The 20902-nt window shown below is 40.5% G+C and overlaps 2 protein-coding genes across 9 annotated transcripts in view; one reads left to right on the top strand and one right to left on the bottom strand.

Annotated features, from left to right (window-relative positions):
- Positions 1-8748, top strand: part of LOC138983845 (serine/threonine-protein kinase 24-like) — a 48314-nt gene extending 39566 nt beyond the window's left edge. For 6 of the 8 annotated variants that reach the window (XR_011461280.1, XR_011461279.1, XR_011461278.1 and 3 more), the window contains 2 exons: positions 262-5881; positions 6179-8748. The gene's annotated coding sequence lies outside the window, so the exon portion shown is untranslated. Of the gene's footprint in view, positions 1-261 lie in introns of all 8 variants that reach the window. The other 2 variants (XR_011461275.1, XM_070357186.1) reach the window with 2 other exon arrangements.
- LOC138983851 (protein phosphatase 1L-like) lies at positions 8565-20893 on the bottom strand. The gene is made up of 4 exons (XM_070357192.1): positions 20409-20893; positions 19438-19612; positions 17866-17996; positions 8565-15602 (listed from the first exon to the last, which is right to left on the bottom strand). Exons 1-4 carry the CDS (start codon positions 20799-20801, stop codon positions 15213-15215), a joined length of 1089 nt encoding a protein of 362 aa, XP_070213293.1. The 5' UTR covers positions 20802-20893; the 3' UTR covers positions 8565-15212.
- Between the last annotated feature and the right edge of the window lie 9 nt (positions 20894-20902).

Genomic DNA, 20902 nt, shown 5'->3' with positions numbered 1-20902 from the left:
TGTGTGTGCTTGTGTGTATTATTTGCAATGAAACTGTCCACTATAGTTCAGGAAGTTGATGTACACACCATTATTTACAAGGGAAGAAAGAATTAGCTTTGCACAGTCTAAACTGGACTGCAAGCAATGTGGGTGGAGGATTTCAGAGTGGAACGTTTTTGAGGCGAAAATCGAAGAACACAGTGTAGTTGGTTTGCTGGTTGAAGTAGAGCGTATTAACACAAGTTACATCTCATAAAACTCTATTCTTCTCTTCCACAGACGTGCTGAAGCAACCATGGAGACAGAGCTTTCAGGAAAGTTTGAGGACATTAGAGTCATTACAGAGACAGAGAGAAGTTGGACGACGCTGAAGGAACGTGTGTTTCCCCCTAAACAAGTTGATGACAGGAAGGACTGCGTATTGTTGGGGAAAACGCAGCTTCCCTGGCTTTGTTATGTACAGATGTTGGAGTGGGTTTTTATTGTGAAAACCCCTGGGATGTGGGGCGATGTTGAACCAAGGCATGCACTGGTTGAGTGTTTTGGGGGGAAGGGGTTTGTGGATGTACATTAGAGAGTGTGAGTGTATAAATCTGTCACTTGTGTGATACATTACCAAGTCGGCAGAACCTGTGTGTGTGTGTGTGAAATTGCATTTGAGTGTGTTTGATTGCCGAGAATTATACTATGTCCACTTGAGAATGCCGCGCTTGAGACATGCTGAAGCGTCTGCCGTTGTAGGGATATGTGATATATATAAAAGTGACTACATACTGCGATATACAGAAAGAATCAGTGATAGCAGGAACCAGCTGTCTGATTACAGCACTACAGCCCAATCAACATTCCTCCTGCAGTACAGATATATATTTTATAGGCCCCCAGCCCCCCCCCCCCCCCCCCCCCAATAAAAAAAGACAAACCTCTCTCCCCCAAGTTGTTACCTGGAAGAAAGAGGCTAACACAGAGTGGCTTCTGAGCAAACTGTGGAAATGTTTACATGAACTTTATTATCGTGCAAAAATGTGGTCTGAGTTTAAAAGTTATGTAACACTGTGGCTAAATGAAAATTTGATTACAGCTGTATTTGTTATTTTTATGTTGTTGTTGAAGGTTTTGTTTTGAGTACCAGTGTACATGTAATACTATTTTGTCATTGTTAGAGCGCTTGACGAAGGTTTAACTTGTGTTTCGAATGCTGTGACTGTGGGTTAACAGGCTCTTCGTGTACGTTTGCGGTTGTGCGTGAAATTGGAAGCAAGTTACAGTTTCTGAAGACATATGTTGCCTTCAGTGCATGGGCAAGAAGAGTTGTTCGAGGTTCAGTAGAATGAAGATAAATTATTATCCTCACAAAGAAATGCATGCAAGCAGTTCTTAGACACGAGTTGTTGCCTGGTTGAAAGGTTGCTGTGTGGAGTATAACAGATCTATGTTATTGCATGGTTAGCTTTGAAGAAAAAACCAGCCAATGTTGTACAGTGGGACCTGCCATGTAAGGACACCCTAGGGACAAGTGACCCCCCGCGGGTTAGGGGGAAGAATTTACCCCCATTTTAAGACTTCTTCCACCCCCCGCGGGTTAGGGGGAAGAATTTACCCGTTGCTCCCCAGCAAGAGGCGACTAACGGATTCTTTTTCTTCTTTTACCCTTGTTAAGTGTTTCTTGTATAGAATATAGTCAATGTTTGTAAAGATTTTAGTCAAGCAGTATATAAGAAATGTTAAGTCCTTTGTACTGGAAACTTGCATTCTCCCAGTACGGTAATATATTGTACTACGTTGCAAGCCCCTGGAGCAATTTTTTGATTAGTGCTTTTGTGAACAAGAAACAATTGACAAGTGGTTCAATCCCATCTCCCCCCCCTTTCCCCGTCGCGATATAACCTTCGTGGTTGAAAACGACGTTAAACACCAAATAAAGAAAGAAAGAAAGGGACAAGTTAAAAGCGTCCCTATATTACACTATATTTTGGTGTAGACCTCGCATCACAGGTACCACTGTACTATGATCTGTATGGTTTGGAGCAGTGATTTAGGAATGTGAAAGGATGAGGTATGCTGTAGCCCGCTGTGCAGTATTTGTGGTTCAGGTATTTCAGACCTCAGCTTCTCTCTCCAATCCAGTGTGTTAAAAACTAAATATTTGGCCAGACATTTGTTACTATGTACTATTTTTGTTTACAAGTTAATGTCTAATTTGCTATGATCTTTTTTTCCCCTTTTTGTGTGTGTTCCGATGGATTCGGTCTTTCCAAGGCTTTATCCTGTTGAGTTGCTTTTCCTTTTCTAGTGCCTGGGATTCATTATAAGCCTTAGAAGTTGAATTCCGACACGTCCCACCACCTGTTCCCTTCTACCCTCACCCCGCCCCCCCTCCCCCTCACATTATCCAAATGATCCAATCCTGAACAAGTGTGTGTGTTTTTGTGCCTGTTAGTGTTAAGGGTGTCCCCACGAACACTGAGCCAATGTAATGCAGTGTGCCCTGTTAGTGTTAAGGGTGTCCCCACGAACACTGAGCCAATGTAATGCAGTGTGCCCTGTTAGTGTTAAGGGTGTCCCCACGAACACTGAGCCAATGTAATGCAGTGTGCCCTGTTTTCCAGGAAAGCCAAGTTGTAACAAATGGCAGCTTCCGTGTTCTGAGCGTTCTTATTTTCTCTCTCTGCTTCTCATGCTTTCTAAGTTTATTTTCATGTGGCTTTTTTTCTTCCGGAATTTGTTGTCAAGGAACTTTCATGTTCTGTATTGATTAGACTGATGTTTTTGCCCCCTCGTTTTCCTGTTTTGTAATGCCTCCATGCCAAATCCTACTACTTGGCCAAGTTGCAAAAATTATTTGAAAGAATATGGAACAGAATTTATAGGCCAAACTTTTTCGCAGATTCGGTGTTCATGTGCCAAGCCGTATTTTCAGTTTACTGTGTACACTTCTCCAAGTTTATGGTCAATCTTATGAAAACATTTCAATACATATTTTATGTTTGTGTTTATATAAATGCCCTCTTGTTGCAAGTCATCTTTTCCCTCTTTTTTTGTTTTTTTGATGATAGCATTGTAACATTCGCAAAAATGTCCAATGCCTCATGTTCCTGCATGGCTTGTTATCTCCTTTCTGCGGGCAAGAAATGGAAATAGATTTTTGGGGGGCGTTTTCCAGAAGAAGTTGGTCAAGGTAAAAAAGTGAAGGTAGTCCCATAACCGTATTTGGTGGTAAGGGAGTGAGATGTTAGAGCTCTCAGCTACTCTGGGGCCAGCTTTATGAGGCCGTGCCCATCTCCTCTTCCTCGCTGCCTTTGTCTTCCCAGGCCCTGAATAGGGTCAGGTACCCATTTCCAGCTGGGTGGACTGGAGAGCGCTTGGAAAAATCGGATATTTTGTATTCTCCCCGAGTGGGGATCGAACCCAGGACCTTCAGCTTTAGAGTGAAGCGCTCTAACCACTGTGCCACGTCTCCAGCTGTGTAAGATGGACGTTCTTACAAACAGGAGTGGCTTCCCCTGTACGTATAGGTTCTTGCCTTTCCTGACCGTGCAAAGGAGCGCTTGTTCTAAGGGCTGTAGGATTGATGTGATGTTTGAATGTGTGGTCTACATCTTGTGTGTTAAGTTCCTGTGTAGAGAATGTTTTGAACATAGACATTTTTTGGCTGGGGTGTGTGTGTGTGTGTGGGTGGTATGTGGCACATGCACGAAATGCATGTTCACAGGATTGTTTCTGGTGTGCGCGTTAATTGCATTCTTGTGTCTGCGACACAAATCTTTTTGCAGGACTGCCCTTGCAATGCCAATGTTGAACAGAAATTTCACACTTATATTGCTGTAATGAAATTGTTTCATTTACAGAGTTGATTGAAAAACAAGATTACAGATTTATATTAAACATGTATATATTGGAAACGAAGATTATGATAAACAAGTTGTACAGTTGGGCACGAATTGTACTGTACATGTATGTATTTCAAGATGTGCATAGTCAGAAACCTCTCTCTCTATATATATATATATATGCAAAGTGATCTACATATATTTCTATGTTGTGTACATAAAAGAAAAAATGAATGCAAAAAATTAACGAGCTTGCTGTATCCTCACCACCTAACTCATGATAATCTCTTGTTAGTGGAAACAACAAATATTTCTAAAAGTAACACTGATAGTACAAGTGTTGATCACTGTGTGCACAGTTACAACCTTTTATTGTCTCAGCAGTTCCGTTGAACCCCCCTTTAACCCATTGTCTCGTATCCCAGGTATGGATATATCCGTACCCACTCATATGACTATCTGACCAGGTACGGATATATCCGCTCAGACTGATAGCTTCAATCGTTTCCTATAACGTCGATCTAACGCCTGCATTCCAGCGTGTTGATACACAGTTTCTACACAGTTACTTTAATTCTGAGTGACCTGCTGCAGCACAGCTGGTCTCGGCTAAAAAAAACACTTGGTCAACATAGGTGGGGTAGAAAGTGTTAAAGACCTCCTCAAATCAGAGTAAATGTAGATCTTTCACAGGAGGGAGTCCCAGAATGGAGCTATATTTACAGAAGTAAATGTGAACAGAAAATTGGAGAAAGCAAGATCTTTGGCGAGTCTTGAATTATGGCGTCTTAAAAGGGGGATTCCACTGTACTAAGGACTGCTTTCTTTTGAAGGCACAATCCGTCCTGTGTAAAGGAGTGGACTCGCTATCGCAGATCGACGTCCCAGGTGTTTACTTGCTGTAAGGCCATCCCTCCACTTGGACTAACACCAACAATCAACATCCTGATCACAGGAGCTTTTATCAAAGCGCCGGTCCATCATTATTTACTCCTTCATCCTTACTGTACCTTACTGTACCTTACTACTAACCCCCCGCGGGTTAGGGGGAGTCCCATATTGGTTGGGACGAGAAAGAATTTACCCGATGCTACCCAGCATGTCGTAAGAGGCGACTAACGGTTCTGTTTCTCCTTTTACCCTTGTTAAGTGTTTCTTGTATAGAATATAGTCAATGTTTGTAAAGATTTTAGTCAAGCAGTATGTAAGAAATGTTAAGTCCTTTGTACTGGAAACTTGCATTCTCCCAGTAAGGTCATATATTGTACTACGTTGCAAGCCCCTGGAGCAATTTTTTGATTAGTGCTTTTGTGAACAAGAAACAATTAACAAGTGGCTCTATCCCATCTCCCCTCTTTCCCCTATCCCATCTCCCCCCTTTCCCCGTCGCTTATATAACCTTGAATGGTTGAAAACGACGTTAAACACCAAATAAAGAAAGAAAGAAAGAACCTTACTACTACTATTCACTTGTATACATACCTTGTAGTGAATAGTAGTAGTAAGAGTAAGCATGCAGAAGTAAATAATGATCGACCGGCGGTTGGATACAAGCTCCTATGATCCTGACTTCTTTTTGTGCAAAGGAGGAATTTTGGATGCAATAATTTTGTAGAATGACGCAGAAATGAAGTCATCATAAAAAGTCCGCTCTGCACAGGTAAAGCACCCAGAAAGTTGATTTGTGTATGACGCAGAAATGAAGTCATCATAAAGAGTCCGCTCTGCACAGGTAAAGCACCCACAATGTTGATTTGTGGTGTTAGATGGCCAGATCCCATGTAGAAGCATGCCCAGATCCAAAAAGGTGAGCGGTATCATTCACAGGGGAAGGACTGTGTTCTGTTATCCTTCCCACTCTTCATTTCATTTCACTGAGAATGCTATTTCCATCAAGGCAGAGGGACATGGAATAAATGAAGGATTCTTGATGGTTTATCAGGTGTGTATTTGCACATCAAATGCACCATTGTGAAAGAACGCTGTTAACTTGATTTTAGAACATTGGTAATGGACATTCTGCACCTGGTTGAATTTTTTGTACAAACTGATTTTGTCATTAGCCTTAGGCAAAAAAAAAAATAGGTGTGGTTACGGTAACATAGCCAAAAAAAAATAGGGTAGGTAGGTAGGCAATCACTTTTTGTTTTTTTAAACTTTTTTTTCTAATGTGTACAAATCAAACCTACTTGACAGGGAAATAAGTGTGCGACTCGGGCGCGTTCGCTTTCATTGCGTTTTTTGCACTCGGTTTTTTGTTTTTGTTTTGTTTTTTGACAAATGTAATAAAAAGTTATAGGATCGGCCCCTAAAAATAGGGTAGGTCGGGTTACCGTAACCACACCTATTTTTTTTTTAGGCCTTAGAGGAAAACGAAACACTGGACATAAAAAGTGCCAGATGATTTGTTATTTTAGTGGAAGGGTAAAACAAAGATCTGTTTGTGAAGAATAGTTCTTGACCAGAAGATACACATTTTGTCCCTTTTCTCTAATGCACTAATGGTTGTTGCCTTGTATACCCTCTTAACGTCAAGACATATCACGGAAAATGTACACACGTCCACTTTCTTTGTCGTGAAAATAGTTTGTAAAATAACTGTGGTCTTCCCATCTTCCCCGTCAGTATTTATAACTTATCCTTTCCCCTTCTTTTTTTTAATTTTCTCTTCTTTTCGATCTGCCTTGTCTGTTTTCTCTTTCTCAACTCATGTGAAGAACGAATGTTCTAAAACAAACACATGTATTCAGGTCTGGTAGTTTTGTCTGTATGCTTCTACTCTACATTTTTCATGGGTTTTTTCATCCCAGACATGTTATTTATGATCTTCTTCTTTTTGTTGTCTTCCTCTTTTCATTTGTTCTTTGTTCTTTCTTTAAGTAGATTTAGGTTTCATGTTATGCCATTCCAACTCTCTTGTATTAGAACTAGCAATTTGTCTAGCAGTCGCTTCAGTTGGGTTCTTTCCCTTGTCACAGTTTTGGGCGGCACTGTCCGATTTGATTTTTTTGTTCGGTTATTATATAAATATTGTTTTAGTAAGAGGATATCTCTCGCACTGCCCATGTTCCTAAGATGGTCATTACTTTTTTTTGTCCCCCATTTTTTCATGTGTGTGCAGGCATTTTGTAAAAGAGCTGTTGCATTTTCAATGCTTCTGCAGTATACTTGCTTTTGCCGTTCACATGTGTGGGTTGATGGGCAGGTACTTTGAGGCCAGTTCTGTCAAATTAGTGGGGAAAATGGAAGTCACAAAGCCTTCATTGTGAAAAGACTTATATTTGTTCCGCAAATTAAATTTATAAATGTTACCACAAGCTGCCATGCTGTCGAAATCACCGCTCATGATCGTTTCCAGGATTCTCGAGCTTCTTTTGCGGCTTGCATGTTTCTTCATCACAGAATTACTGTTCATTGCTTCAATCCTATCTTATTCTTGCCTCTCTTTCCAAGCGGTCTTATTCCAGTGCATGTGATTAAATGACCTTCATGGAATTGATAAGCTGTTGTTTTTTGTAAGTGAAGAAAAGACATGTTCCATGTGAACTTGTCTACATCGAAATGTTAAAGGCTTTTTTCCTGTTGTTTATACTAAGCAGTTTTCATTATCAGAGGGTAAAGTAAGTCATAGCATTCTGACACAATTCCACTTTGTCTTTCTCTGCTTGTTGTCAACGAGATCAAAAACGGAAAATATGCATCTTGGTGGTTGTATTTGTGGCATTGTTCATGGTGGTATTCAAGCTGCGACGCTTACAATAATTGCTTCCTACGTTGCATTATTTTCATTGCTCTTAAAGGTGTTACATACGTCATGGCCCATTGTAACTCATGTTTATTGCTGCAACATCCGAGCTGCTACCCCCCGCGGGTTAGGGGGAAGAATTTACCTGATGCTCCCCAGCATGTCGTAAGAGGCGACTAACGGATTCTGTTTCTCTTTTTACCCTTGTTAAGTGTTTCTTGTATAGAATATAGTCAATGTTTGTAAAGATTTTAGTCAAGCAGTATGTAAGAAATGTTAAGTCCTTTGTACTGGAAACTTGCATTCTCCCAGTAAGGTAATACATTGTACTACGTTGCAAGCCCCTGGAGCAAATTTTTGATTAGTGCTTTTGTGAACAAGAAACAATTGACAAGTGGCTCTATCCCATCTCCCCGTCGCGATATAACCTTCGTGGTTGAAAACGACGTTAAACACCAAATAAAGAAAGAAAGATCATCACGACAATTGTCTGTAAGGCTTTTCGTTGCATGCACATTTTCTCCAGCTTTTTTCCCACCACCAACTTTTGGCAAAGTGTTATAATGATTGTACAGTTTATACAGTTTTAGTACTTGCAGAGTATTGGCAGTGGAAAGTTGTACAAGTGACAGTCATGACATCCCGGCCACTGCCATTTATTGAATGCCATCCTAGCATCCTGAGTGTCAATCACAGAGACATGTCATGTCGGTGCCATGCCGTTTTTTTGTTGGGATGTGTATAGCGAGAAACTCTTGTGCGTGCAAGTCGGAGCATTGGTTGGTTTCTTTGGGTTTTTTCCCCCCGCTACTAATACTGGTCTGCTAAAGCAAGGGATTTGCCTGAACAGTCTTTCTGCTTAGAGGGGCATTGTTTTTGGGGTATCATTTTTGCACATTTTGTTTCTCTTTGTAGGTGCAGATTTCTGTATGTCAGACTAGATTTAGGGTGATAAGACTTGATGCTATATTTTGTTTGAAAATAAATGGCAGTGGTTTGGTTGCTGCTTTTTTTTAATTTTTTTTTTTAATTCTTTAGGGACCATATCCACTACCAGTCACTGTCCATGCTAGCCACCTGTACTTGACGGACTATGGGATTGTTTGTGTTATAAAGGTTTGTAATTCCAACACACTGACGTTATTACTACATGATTAAACTAAACCTCTGCGTTTCGCAGGGGCAAGGCCACCGTCGTATTTTTTTGTGTATGAATTAAGGAGGTGTGTATCGCACTGTATGTGTTGAATCAAGGACATGTGTGAGTGTGCTGAAGCATGGACGTACGTGTGTGTGTGTGTGTGCTGTTTGTGTATGTGTTTGAGCTGTTAAGGTACGGACGGATATGTGTTTGTGCAAGAGAGCTATTAGTATTTGGGTGGATATATAATACAAGATGTTTGTGTGTGTGTGTGAGTCGAGAGAGAAATTAGGCTTGTTTGTGTAGGATGAGTGTTTTGGTCTGGTGTGTACATGTTGGATGTGTAAAGATGTGCAAGCAATGTTTAATTGGGTATGGGTGCAAGACTGTTATTCCAACACATATCACACTCACAGACATACATTCTTCTGTATGGGTGCAAGAATTATTCCAACACATCACAGACATGCATTCTTCGACTGTATGGGTGCAGGAATTATTCCAACACATATCACACTCGCAGACACGCATTCTTCTGTATGGGTGCAAGAATTATTCCAACACATATCACACTCACAGACATACATTCTTCTAACCGTTTACAAATGACACACATTTGCAATTTCACAATCCAGAATAAAGTCAAAGGCACTGTCACACTCACAGATGAAGTATTTCACTTTTACAGTGCTCTTACTTCCTTCATATTTCATTAAAGAAAAAGAAAAAGACAGGCACACAATCCAAATCTTGGAAAGAGAGTGAAAAATAACCATACAACACAGCAAAAATGTCATGTTTGTTGCGTCATTCCTACAATTAAAAAAAAAATCTGCCTCCGAGTCGTCAGACTGGGGTCTGCAATCGCAACAAATGTCAATATCAACCAATCGGACATCGCAGCTGCGCAACACCCATTTGGCTTTGTGCATCTCAGCCCTGGTCACTATTTCGATTTTTGCCAGGAACGCAAGTTAAGATGTCTCGGAGACGATATCCATGTTATACCCCGTGTTAACACTGTGGTAAAAAAAGAAGTAAATTTTAAGGGGCTTATTGTCCGTCAGGTCTTAATTGCCTATATTGGACATGAATTGGTTTATACGATTCGAGTTTTACGCCCTCACGGCTTCTTGATGTTTGCGTGTTTAGGTGGTATCAGCAATCTGCACTTATGGTAGAATGACCAAGATCTTTAACGTGCCATTGTGGTGACACGGGGGTGGGAGATGGATACCGTCTCTGGGTCTGCACATAAAGTTGACCCGTGTCCGTCCCGGCCCGGATTCGAACCAGCGACCTCTCGATCACAAGTCCAGTGCTCTACCACCTGAGCTACCCGGGCCCCCATAACGCTATGGTTACTTAAGACCCCCAATTAAAGACTTTGCCCCCTTTTAATGGGATTTGCTTTTTGATTTTATGATCATAACTTCTGCATTTGAAGACTCCCTCCTGTTGAAGACTTTAGGAGGTCCTTTAACAAGCAGATTCCTCTGTATCTTGTTCATCCACTGTAAAGATTAAAAGAAAAAGGTCCCAGTGAATGTTTCGCTTTTTCAATTATACGTAATCCATAATCTTATCATTTTTGTTTTTTCATTCTTAAAATAAACGTCAATAATGAATTGCACCTACACAAAAAAATAGCAGAACATGCTCATATGCAGCAGTGAAAGGAATCCAAAAACAGTGAAACCCTCTTTCTAAGACCCTTCAATTTAAGCCCCCCCCTCCACTTTTTTTTTTAACATTTCTGTTCATAACTTCCGTAAATTGACCTCCATTTTCAGATTCCCTCTTTTTTAAGACCTGAATTTCTGACATTTTTTGAGGTCTTAAAAAGGGGTTCCATTGTATCTCAACTTCATCTCTCTGCACGTCACTTTGGTGACTTAGAAACACACAACAATCATGGCACACCACACTGTAATACCCCCATTCCACACATCCGTTCTAGGTCCCGTTCCTGTATCGACCAAGGAACGGCACAAGAATGGGAGGGATCGGGAGGGGACCTTAATGGAACGCCAATGGGCGTTAACGGAACTCCTTTGAACGGTAGGAGTGGTTGGGACGGGTGAGTTCGGGCTGCATGTTCAACATTTTAGCCATTCCCCGCCCGTTCCAAACGAACGGTAATGGAACCTTAACACATCGGTAACGGAACTCATGGATCGTTAATGGAACTTAACGCAATGGTAACGCAACGCTAACGCATTTGAAGTGAGCGGCTACCACAGCAATAGCGCTCCCCCATTTCACACATCTGTTCTAGCTTCCGTTCCAAGCCGTCCTGAGGACGGCTGCCACTACGATCAGACGCTGCGCGAAAATACCAAAAACGTCCGTTTGCACAGCGTCTGATCGTAGTGGCAACCGTCCTCAGGACGGCTGGGAACGGAAGTTAGAACGGATGTGTGGAATGGGGGTATCATATTTGATGTCAAGACATCCTCTAAAAACGTTCAACATTTCTGAAATTAACCAACAACAACAATTACAAAGACATGAACTGCCTTCACTTCAAATAACTTCAAAATGGCAAATATCTCAAATAGGAATCTTGTCTTTGAAACAGATAAAATATACTGAGTTTCTCTTTTGTTCATTCTCTTATAAAATGAAGGTATCAAACCAGTTCTGGAAATAAAAGTACCACGGCTTTAAAATTGCCCAGTGCCACAGAAGCCTATTAAAATCAGTTTTATTCCTTCAATGTTAAAAAAACCACCTAAAAAACAATAGTACCACTACCATGGTTCTTAAAATACTAAAAAAAAAAAGTATATCAAAACAAAAACATACATTTATTTTTGTTTTAAATTTAAAAGCTAAGAACAATGAAAACGAAAACAGAAGGTAAAATACATGGGACAAAAATATTGGTGAAAGAATTACAATAATGAAAAACATCATAAAAAGATTCAGCTCTAATAACAAAGACTGCTCCTATCACATACATATTCAACTAACAGGACTCACACCCGCTTTCGCCTGGCTCCTAAGATACAGTACATGTACAACCAAATACCTACCCCTACCCATTTTACACACGAAGATGCAAGAGGGTAAAACATCTCCCGTTAAGACACAATTACAATTTCTTAATTATACACAAAAAGAAGACAAACGACAGACTGGGAATCGAACCCGGGCTGCTTCGATGGAAGTCTGAGTAGTAGACTGTTACACCACAGAACCTGCTGTACGATAAAGGGACAAATGCAACAAAAGAATACATTTTGATCGAGAATCAATTGAAATCTTTCGTGGTAGATATCTGCTATTTCCGCTTAACATATGATTTACATGTTACCACAACCTGACTATGAGTGTCATCAGCATACACACAAAATGTGGAGAGAATTCATTCAGAAATGACTGTTTTGTATAGCGCTGACCACAGTGACACATATCTGCTATGTGTGGTAGATATCTGCTATTTCCGCTTAACATATGATTTACATGTTACCACAACCTGACTATGAGTGTCATCAGCATACACACAAAATGTGGAGAGAATTCATTCAGAAATGACTGTTTTGTATAGCGCTGACCACAGTGACACAGAGAAAGACAGACAGCCACACACAATGACAAATATACACATGGGTTATTCTCCAGAGCTCAGTGTACCATGTTACGAAGTTCACATTTCTTTACTTGACTTAAAGGCATAGAAAGCTGATGAATATACACGCTAATTGCTTTACCCAGAGCTGGAGACAGACTAAATTAAGTTCCCTGCAAAATATTGTGGTCTAGGAGCCCTTAAATGTTGAGATATTTGAATTTTTATTTTGATCTAGATGGTCCTATTTATAGATTTGGCAACACATGTAACGTTGATGCAAGGGAGCTAACACCGCGGCTTTGTTGACATCCTCACTTTTTCAGAGGCTAGAACAAGCTGTAATGCATGTATTATGGTCCGCGCATGGTGACATATCGTCATTATATGGTCTTATGGTGCGTTTGACATCGATTGTGGGCAAACTACACTTTGTAAACACGGGAGTGCGTTAGTATGCCTTTAAACATCTTAATCATACAAATAGATTTCATTAATAAGAACCGGTTCCACATATATCATTGGCCTGCAGATAAAGAATTAGAAATACTTGCACATTTTGTTTGTATACGTTCAGTAAATTACAAGGGTTAATTTTAAAGTATGTTAACTTCCTAACATGGTAACCAAAGGTTGTGACATGGATTTGAACACTAACAATTATAAAAATAGTTCTAGAAGACAAAAATATATACAATGTTTTTTGTTGCATGTCTGAATCTTTATCTAACTGGATTATTACTGAAAAAAGTAAAGAGAATATATTCTTGTTGCCATTTAATATACGTTATAATCATTTAACACTTTCTACCCCACCTATGTTGACCAAGGTATTTTTTTTAGCCGAGACCAGCTCTGCAGCAGCAGGTCACTCAGAATAGTAGTAACTGTGTAGAAACTGTGTATCAACACGCTAGGATGCAAGCGTTAGATCGACGTTACAGGAAGCGACTGAAGTGACTGTGTGTACGGATATATATATCCATACCAGGTCAGATAGAACCATATAAGTGGGTACGGATATATCCGTACCTGGGAGACAATGAGTTAAAGGACCGAAAATGCATGTCACAAAATGGTACACAGCTTTGGAGAATAACCCATTATTAGATTGGTCAAAAACTCACCCCAAAAGTGATGTCAACATAACCAATAACAACACATTTTATGCAGAAACGTTTAAAACCCGGACTGTTTTTATCTCATATCTGTAACGAGGAATGACAAAAAAGTACAGAATATGATATCAGAATCTCATGCCAACAATATATAAAGCATCAATCTGTACATCAAACAGTTTTTACGCTATACACACTTAAGTTCCATCATATATATTGATATATATATTCTCAGCTCTACATGAACCATCTAAAAGGCATGAACATGTGAAAAACGGGACATTAGTATTTTGAACATTAAATTTTTTTATTTTTTTTTAAATTAAAAAAAAAAAAGGGCAAAGCAAAGGTATACGTTCTTACCAACTTCCCAGATTACATTTAAGTACTTCTGAGGTTTGAAGGGAACATCGTTTGCCTGGCAAATAGCACCCGTACACTGGCTGGGTTTCTTTCTCCTCGCCAGTAATAGCATCTTATTTTCATCGGCGCGATGGCAGCGTGAAGAAAGTGCCGCAGGCGAATTTTCTCCCGGGTGTTTACAGTAAAAGCAATCTCGTCCTTTCTGCCTTACCGTTTGAGAATGAATCAGTCGAAACTTATGCAAGCATGCTTCATCCATGTTGTTCCCAGGCGCCCGTCTTCAGTCACTGACACATACTTTTTTGATCCGACGCATTGTTCTGACCCCAGGCCGATCAAATCAGTAATGGCGTTAACCGGTTATTGCCGGTATTTTATCGGTTGAAATCAGAAAATACCGGAACAAAATTGGCTGCCGGTATGACCTATGGGCTGATTTTTTAGAACTACCGTTTTTTTTCGCTGGTAAAAAAACAAATTTTCACAAAACCAGTACTCTGAGTTGGACTCTTACTGGTTCCAATGACCAGCCTACCGTTTTTTTCTGGACTGTTTGCATCATAAAAGTTTGTGTACCGGTTTGAACAAATACTAGCGCCACCACTGTCAAATGTCCAACTGTTTTGACCGATATATATTTTGAATCCAGGTGCAACTAACCTTAAGTGTCTTCTGTGTCTGGGAACAACACTGCTTCATTTAAGGTCAGCTTTAACTGAAGAAAACTTCCTTAAGTGCAATCTTCACAGGTACAAATGTCTCTTCAGAACATTCTATAGTGCCAATGAATTAATCAGGTATGAAAAGTTATCAAGACACAAGTTGTTGTAAAAAGATGAGAAATTTTGTAAATCACGTAATATTAATTGGGAAAATGTGTGTTAGTATTTTTAGAAAGACAACTTGTCGGGGATCAGTGTTTGTAATTTTTGAGTTTCAAATATTAAGTAGAAAATTTGATTTGTAAATATTAAAAAAAAAAAATTTAAAAAAAAAAATGGTATGGGAAAAAAAGAAAAGGAGAAGAGAAAAAAACGAGAAAAAAATTATGTACCCTAAAAAAAGAGATAAGAAACTTATGTACCCTAACAGCTCTAAAATCTCGGGAAAATCAAACATTTAAAACTAAGCAAGTTAGTCACTGCAAAAGTATGATCTAAAAGGAGCAGAATAAGTTGTACAGTATGCACAGGTTAAAAACAGTCACAATTTAAGTCACTCTCAGTAAGCAAAACAGACAAAACTGCAGCTGTGTAAGACTAGAAAAATGACACAGTGTGGAGACAAAAAAAAGTGAAAACCCACATTTGCACCAAACAAAAGCACCCCTCACAAAAACCTTAACGGCCCTTTCCCCACCATCCCTCCCATCCCCCACCCCCTCTTACTCTTCACACAAAAACAATCACTATACCCTCCCATCCCCAGACCCTTCTTTCTTCCCACACAAAAACAATCACTACCGACTTTTCTTGTTGTACTGACTAGTCCGGTTGTTGTGAAAATCGACCACCATGACGGTGATATTGTCCAGGGAGCCACGATAGTACGCCTGAAGTACCAGGCTCTTCGCCCCAAAGTGAGGCTCCGACAATCGCTCTGACACAAACTCCACCGCCTCTTCGTTGCTGAAGTAATCCCACAATCCATCGGTGGCCAGAATCATGAACTTGGGATCGAGCTCGTCAAGGTCAAAAGTCAAAATGTCAGGGTCGGCGATGAGGAAGTGTTTGTCCTTGAGGGGTAGGTCACCCATGGCGCGTGAAGTGGCCAGCACCCCACCCACCCTCCATACTCCGTTGAAGCTGATGAAGCCACCAGCCTGCTGAATGCGCAGTCTCTCTTTTATCTGTCCCAGAAAGAATATGGAGTGATTATTGTATTACAGTTGAACTGTCCTCTTAAGACCCCAATAAATCTGAGAAAATCAGGTCTTAAAAAGGAGCGAGTCTTAAAACAGTGGTAAATGTACAGAGGCTATGAACAGAGAGTCTCAGAAAACAGGGTCTTACAAGGGAGAGTGTCTTAAGTGGACTGGGTGGCCGAGTGGTAACGCACTTGCGCTCGGAAGCGAGAGGTTGCGAGTTCGACCCTGGGTCAGGGCGTTAGCAATTTTCTTCCCCCTTTCCTAACCTAGGGTGGAGGGTTCAAGTGCTAGTCTTTCGGATGAGACGAAAAACCGAGGTCCCTTCGTTGTACACTACATTGGGGTGTGCACGTTAAAGATCCCACGATTGACAAAAGGGTCTTTCCTGGCAAAATTGTATAGGCATAGATAAAAATTTCCACCAAAATACCCGTGTGACTTGAAAAGTAGGATATGCGCCGAAATGGCTGCGATCTGCTGGCCGATGTGAATGCGTGATGTATTGTGTAAAATAATTCCATCTCACACGGCATAAATAAATCCCTGCGCCTTGAATATGTGCGCGATATAAATTGCATAAAATTAAAATAAAACAAGAAGAGCAAACGCTCGATCGAGTCACTTTCGCAGTTCTGAATATTATATGAGGCATCAGATGGACAGGAAGAAATTGCTATTCACAACACAATGAGTCACGTTCACATAAAATTTGAGCCCGGTCACTTTTATAGTTTCCGAGAAAAGCCCAACGTTAAGTTGTGTGTTGCCGAACAGAAAAGGCTAGTTATCTCCCTTGTTTTTCTGATAACGTTCGTAAAAGGCTACAGATGTAAATACTTTGATGTAAAGAATAATCCTACAAAGTTTCAATCACATCCGATAAACTTTGTCAAAGATATAAAATGTCTAATTTTTCCTTTGACGCTGACCTGTGACCTTGAAAAAGGTCAAAGGTCAACGAAACCATCGTTAAAGTGTAGAGGTCATTGGAGGTCACGACTAAACAAAATATGAGCCCGATCGCTTTGATAGTTTCCGAGAAAAGTCCAACGTTAAGGTGGTGTCTACGGACGGCCGGCCGGCCGGACAGACTAACACTGACCGATTACATAGAGTCACTTTTTCTCAAGTGACTCAAAAATAAATCCCTGCGCTTAGAACTGTACCCACGGAATACGCGCGATATAAGCCTCATATTGATTGATTGATTAAATCGGGAGTCTTAGAAGGGGGTTCCACTGTTCACGACAGAGGCAGAAACAGAGATGTACACAAACACGCATTTCCCTAATGCTTTGTCAGGTGCAAAGGTGAACTATCCTGTTTTGATTTTGAGATTTTTTGGAGGGTATCAGGAGGCCTCTCTCCTGGTTGGAAATGTCATTATTTTAGGACACTGTACCAAAGCACACAGATTCTAATCAAACTCTTCTAATCAGGTTTTCTCTGAAATATGCGGCTCCAGGGGATGAGGATGTAAGCCTGAGGAACGTACCTTAACTCATTCGAGGCGCGTCGGAACTGGAATTCCGACATCTGTGTTTAGCGTTGGCTGCGTGCCGGCACTTGAGTTCCGACGGATATCACGAATTTTTAACGGTGTAAACGGTCCTGCTGACCAAGGGAAACAACCCCTGCAATGAACTTCTATCTGTCTACAGTGGTACCATTCACTGTAAACAGTTCCTTCCCTTAAATTGTTGGGATTAATAAAAATTTTGTTGACGGTGTGCGACCCACGTGTTTTGACTTTTCCAAGATGGCGGATCGTTCTGCTGAGACGTAGTAACTTGAAAAGAGTGCTAGAACGTGTTATTCAGTACGGTTCTGATCTTGACCTCAGTGATGATGATAGTGGAGATGATATTTTAGATTCTGGTGACGATTTTGTGCCAATGGACGATCATTTGGGTGATGATTCGGGCAATGCAAGTGTCGATCATGACATTGTGTATGATGAACCCATGACGTAGAAAGTTTTTTTGTTTTGCTTCAAATTGGATATTTTGCGTGGATATGAAGACAACAAAAGGTATGTACTTTCAAATGTTTCATATATTTTCTAAAAGAGTAAGTTTCAAACTTTGCAAAAACATAAGGTATGTAAGGTTATCTTGTGTTGTTGATTTTTAATATTTTTTTCAAAATGGCTCTAAATCGCGCGTTGGCAGGGAACACAGGGGAAATTTAGCTGCGCCTCGAATGAGTTAAAGCAAATAAAATTAATTTCAAACTGCAAACATACCTGATGTGGTTTGTGGTCGAAGGACAGAGGGATCATCTTGCCGTATTTATCACAGATGACACCTCTAGAGTCGCCCGTGTTGGCCACGGTCAGTGTAGAATTGCGGACCATGGCTACCAAGGATGTTGTTCCTGTCAGCAATTACATCAAAACACACATGAACTTCAAACTCAATAATATAAACCAAAGCATATGCAGTTGCCAAAATACTTCAATAAATGCTCTGCTCAGAATTGTTTTAACAAATAAAATAAAAAAGGATGATTTATAATCTGGATACAACAAAAACATTATAAGTATGACCAACCTACCACCAAGGTCAAAAAACGTACCCCCCACCCCCCTAATGGACCATGTTTGGAGGTTTGTATGGATCGTGAAACAATGAATACTCTTGCTTTTATTCAGTCAAACCAACCAAATTAATTATCTTTGTACAAATTATAGGCAAGTCGATTACTATTTGTTCATTTGGTGTTTAACGTCGTTTTCAACCACGAAGGTTATATCGCGACGGGGAAAGGGGGGAGAGGGGACAGAGCCACTTGTCAATTGTTTCTTGTTCACAAAAGCACTAATCAAAAATTTGCTCCAGGGGCTTGCAGCGTAGTACAATATATTACCTTACTAGGAGAATGCAAGTTTCCAGTACAAAGGACTTAACATTTCTTACATACTGCTTGACTAAAATCTGTACAAACATTGACTATATTCTATACAAGAAACACTTAACAAGGGTAAAAGGAGAAACAGAATCCGTTAGTCGCCTCTTACGACATGCCGGGGAGAATCGGGTAAATTCTTCCCCCTAACCCGCGGGGGGGTAAGTCGATTACTAGCCAGGGGTGTGTCTGAAACACATGGACAAGGAGCACCTGTGGAAAGCTTGCCTCACTAAAAGCAAGAGTATTAACTCTTTCACAATCTATACAAACCCGACAGAGTTATTTCCGGAGTTTGTCTATTCTGATAATAAATTTCTGTTTTACTCGCTGAACCATTAAAGGTCCTTGTCTACATTTTTATACCGAAATCGCCATTTGACCATTAAAATGCAGAGTCTATTATCTACAATTATCAACAATACACCCCCTTTCGATCAGGAAAGACGAAGCCAGTGTAGCCGTTTGAAAATTCATTGTAGTATTCCAGCGTAGTACTCATAGTACGATATCCTTATTTGGAAAATGCCAAGCGCAAAACCCCTCTCAAATCCCGTGCATTTCGTGCGTTTAAAAAAAAGCGTGGACAGCGCTCCAGTGTCAAACTGTTGCTGCACTTTTTTGGGCGTGGCTATAAGCATAGTGACATGAATTTGATTGGTCAGTATTTTTAGGCAAAGCACATGTTCTAAGAAAACAGAAAACAAAATATTGGAAGCTTGAGACACGCTACCCAAAAATAAAATCTTTTTTTACATATATTTTTTTTCTATAACTTTTTTCCCCATGGTTCATTCATCATCTGACATATCTTTTTAGCGAAATCTAACCATAAGATTACTGAAAAAAAGCAAAAATGTAGACGACCACCTTTAAAACTGCAATCATCACAAAAGTAGTAAAGACTCACCTGAAATTTCTACAGGCATTGTTGACCTTGCAATCTGAAGTAGCTGTCTGTCCACCTCCAACACTTGGTCGGTCAACATGCGTCCAGCGCTGTCCACCGTGTGGCCATTTTCTGCCTGCAGTAGTCGCACCATCAGGCTCTTCACCAGCGTCTTCTCCACAAACTCTGCTGCAAACTGCACACAACAACAAAGACATTTTCTTACACTGCGTGCATCTACATCTACCCAATGATGTTCTCAGGCCTAAGTCTTCGGTCATTGACACAGTTGAGAGAGAGAGACAGAGACACAGAGAGAGACGCTTTGAGGATTTATTGTCATCAGCTTTAAAAGCCCTTCAGACAAAGGGAGTTACAATATAATTATATATATACATGTACAAAGATATACCGACAATCACACTCAACCAACCCCTCTTGCACAAGCACACGCACAGACTGTCTCTTTTCTGAGAGAGAGAGAGAGAGAGAGAGAGAGAGAGAGAGAGAGAGAGAGAGAGAGAGAGTTTGGAATAGTCAAAAGAGAGTGTTCATACATGTATGTGTGTGTGTGTGTGTGTGTGTGTGTGTGAACATTTCAGATGAGGTAATCCCTTCAGAAAACTCTGATTTCTCCAAACACCAGTGTCATATTGATCAATCCAGCTGTAGTGCTACTCCTAGGGTTCTGGAACTGATTGATTGTAAACCACAGAAACAAAGGAGCTCTCTGTGACGTCAGTTGCTTTGTTGCCAGCCTGGGTTATGTCATAAATACAACGCCACTCTGACAGAACAAATTGTGTCTACCTAACTAGGTGTGACGGAGATCGATGTCTGATGTAATTCATTAGTACTCCTTGTGACACTCCCGCAAAGATTAAGTTAACCCCCAAAAACGACCATTTGTAAATGTAATTGTAACTTCCACTGAAACAGAAACTCATTCAGTGAACAAACTAGACATAAATAGTGTCATTAGTTTTTCTAACCTCTCCTCCATGGCCATCGAACATGCCGTAGATCGAAGTCCCGGTGTTTTCCAAATCAGAAACCACATTGAATCGATCCTCCATATGCGGTCGCCTCCCCTGGATCGCGAACACACCCACATTTTCACCTTTCAATTCCCACGACGCCCTTTCTTTGTCTTCAAACACACTATCTATAGTCTTTTCTACGCCAATTTTTTTACCGTTGGGAACCGTTCCATTTTGTCCGCTGAGTTTCACCTGCATTTTAACACGGGCACTTCGCATGAACTTCCACAAAGGGATGTACGGTATAAAGTTGTACAACAGAAAAATAAATGCGACGAGTATCATCATTTCCGTGCTGAGAACGTACAGCCGGATAAACCTGCTAACCACAGATACCAACGTCATGATTGTTAGCAGCTCGTCCACACAAACTGCAGGCTAAAATCTTCAATATAAGGGCAGGGTCCGGACAATCCACATCACATCGCCGCCATTGTTGTTATGGT

This window comes from Littorina saxatilis, linkage group LG13 (assembly GCF_037325665.1).
Source record: "Littorina saxatilis isolate snail1 linkage group LG13, US_GU_Lsax_2.0, whole genome shotgun sequence".
Taxonomy (NCBI): Eukaryota; Metazoa; Mollusca; class Gastropoda; order Littorinimorpha; family Littorinidae; genus Littorina; species Littorina saxatilis.
This window is presented reverse-complemented; position numbering and strand designations above follow the sequence as displayed.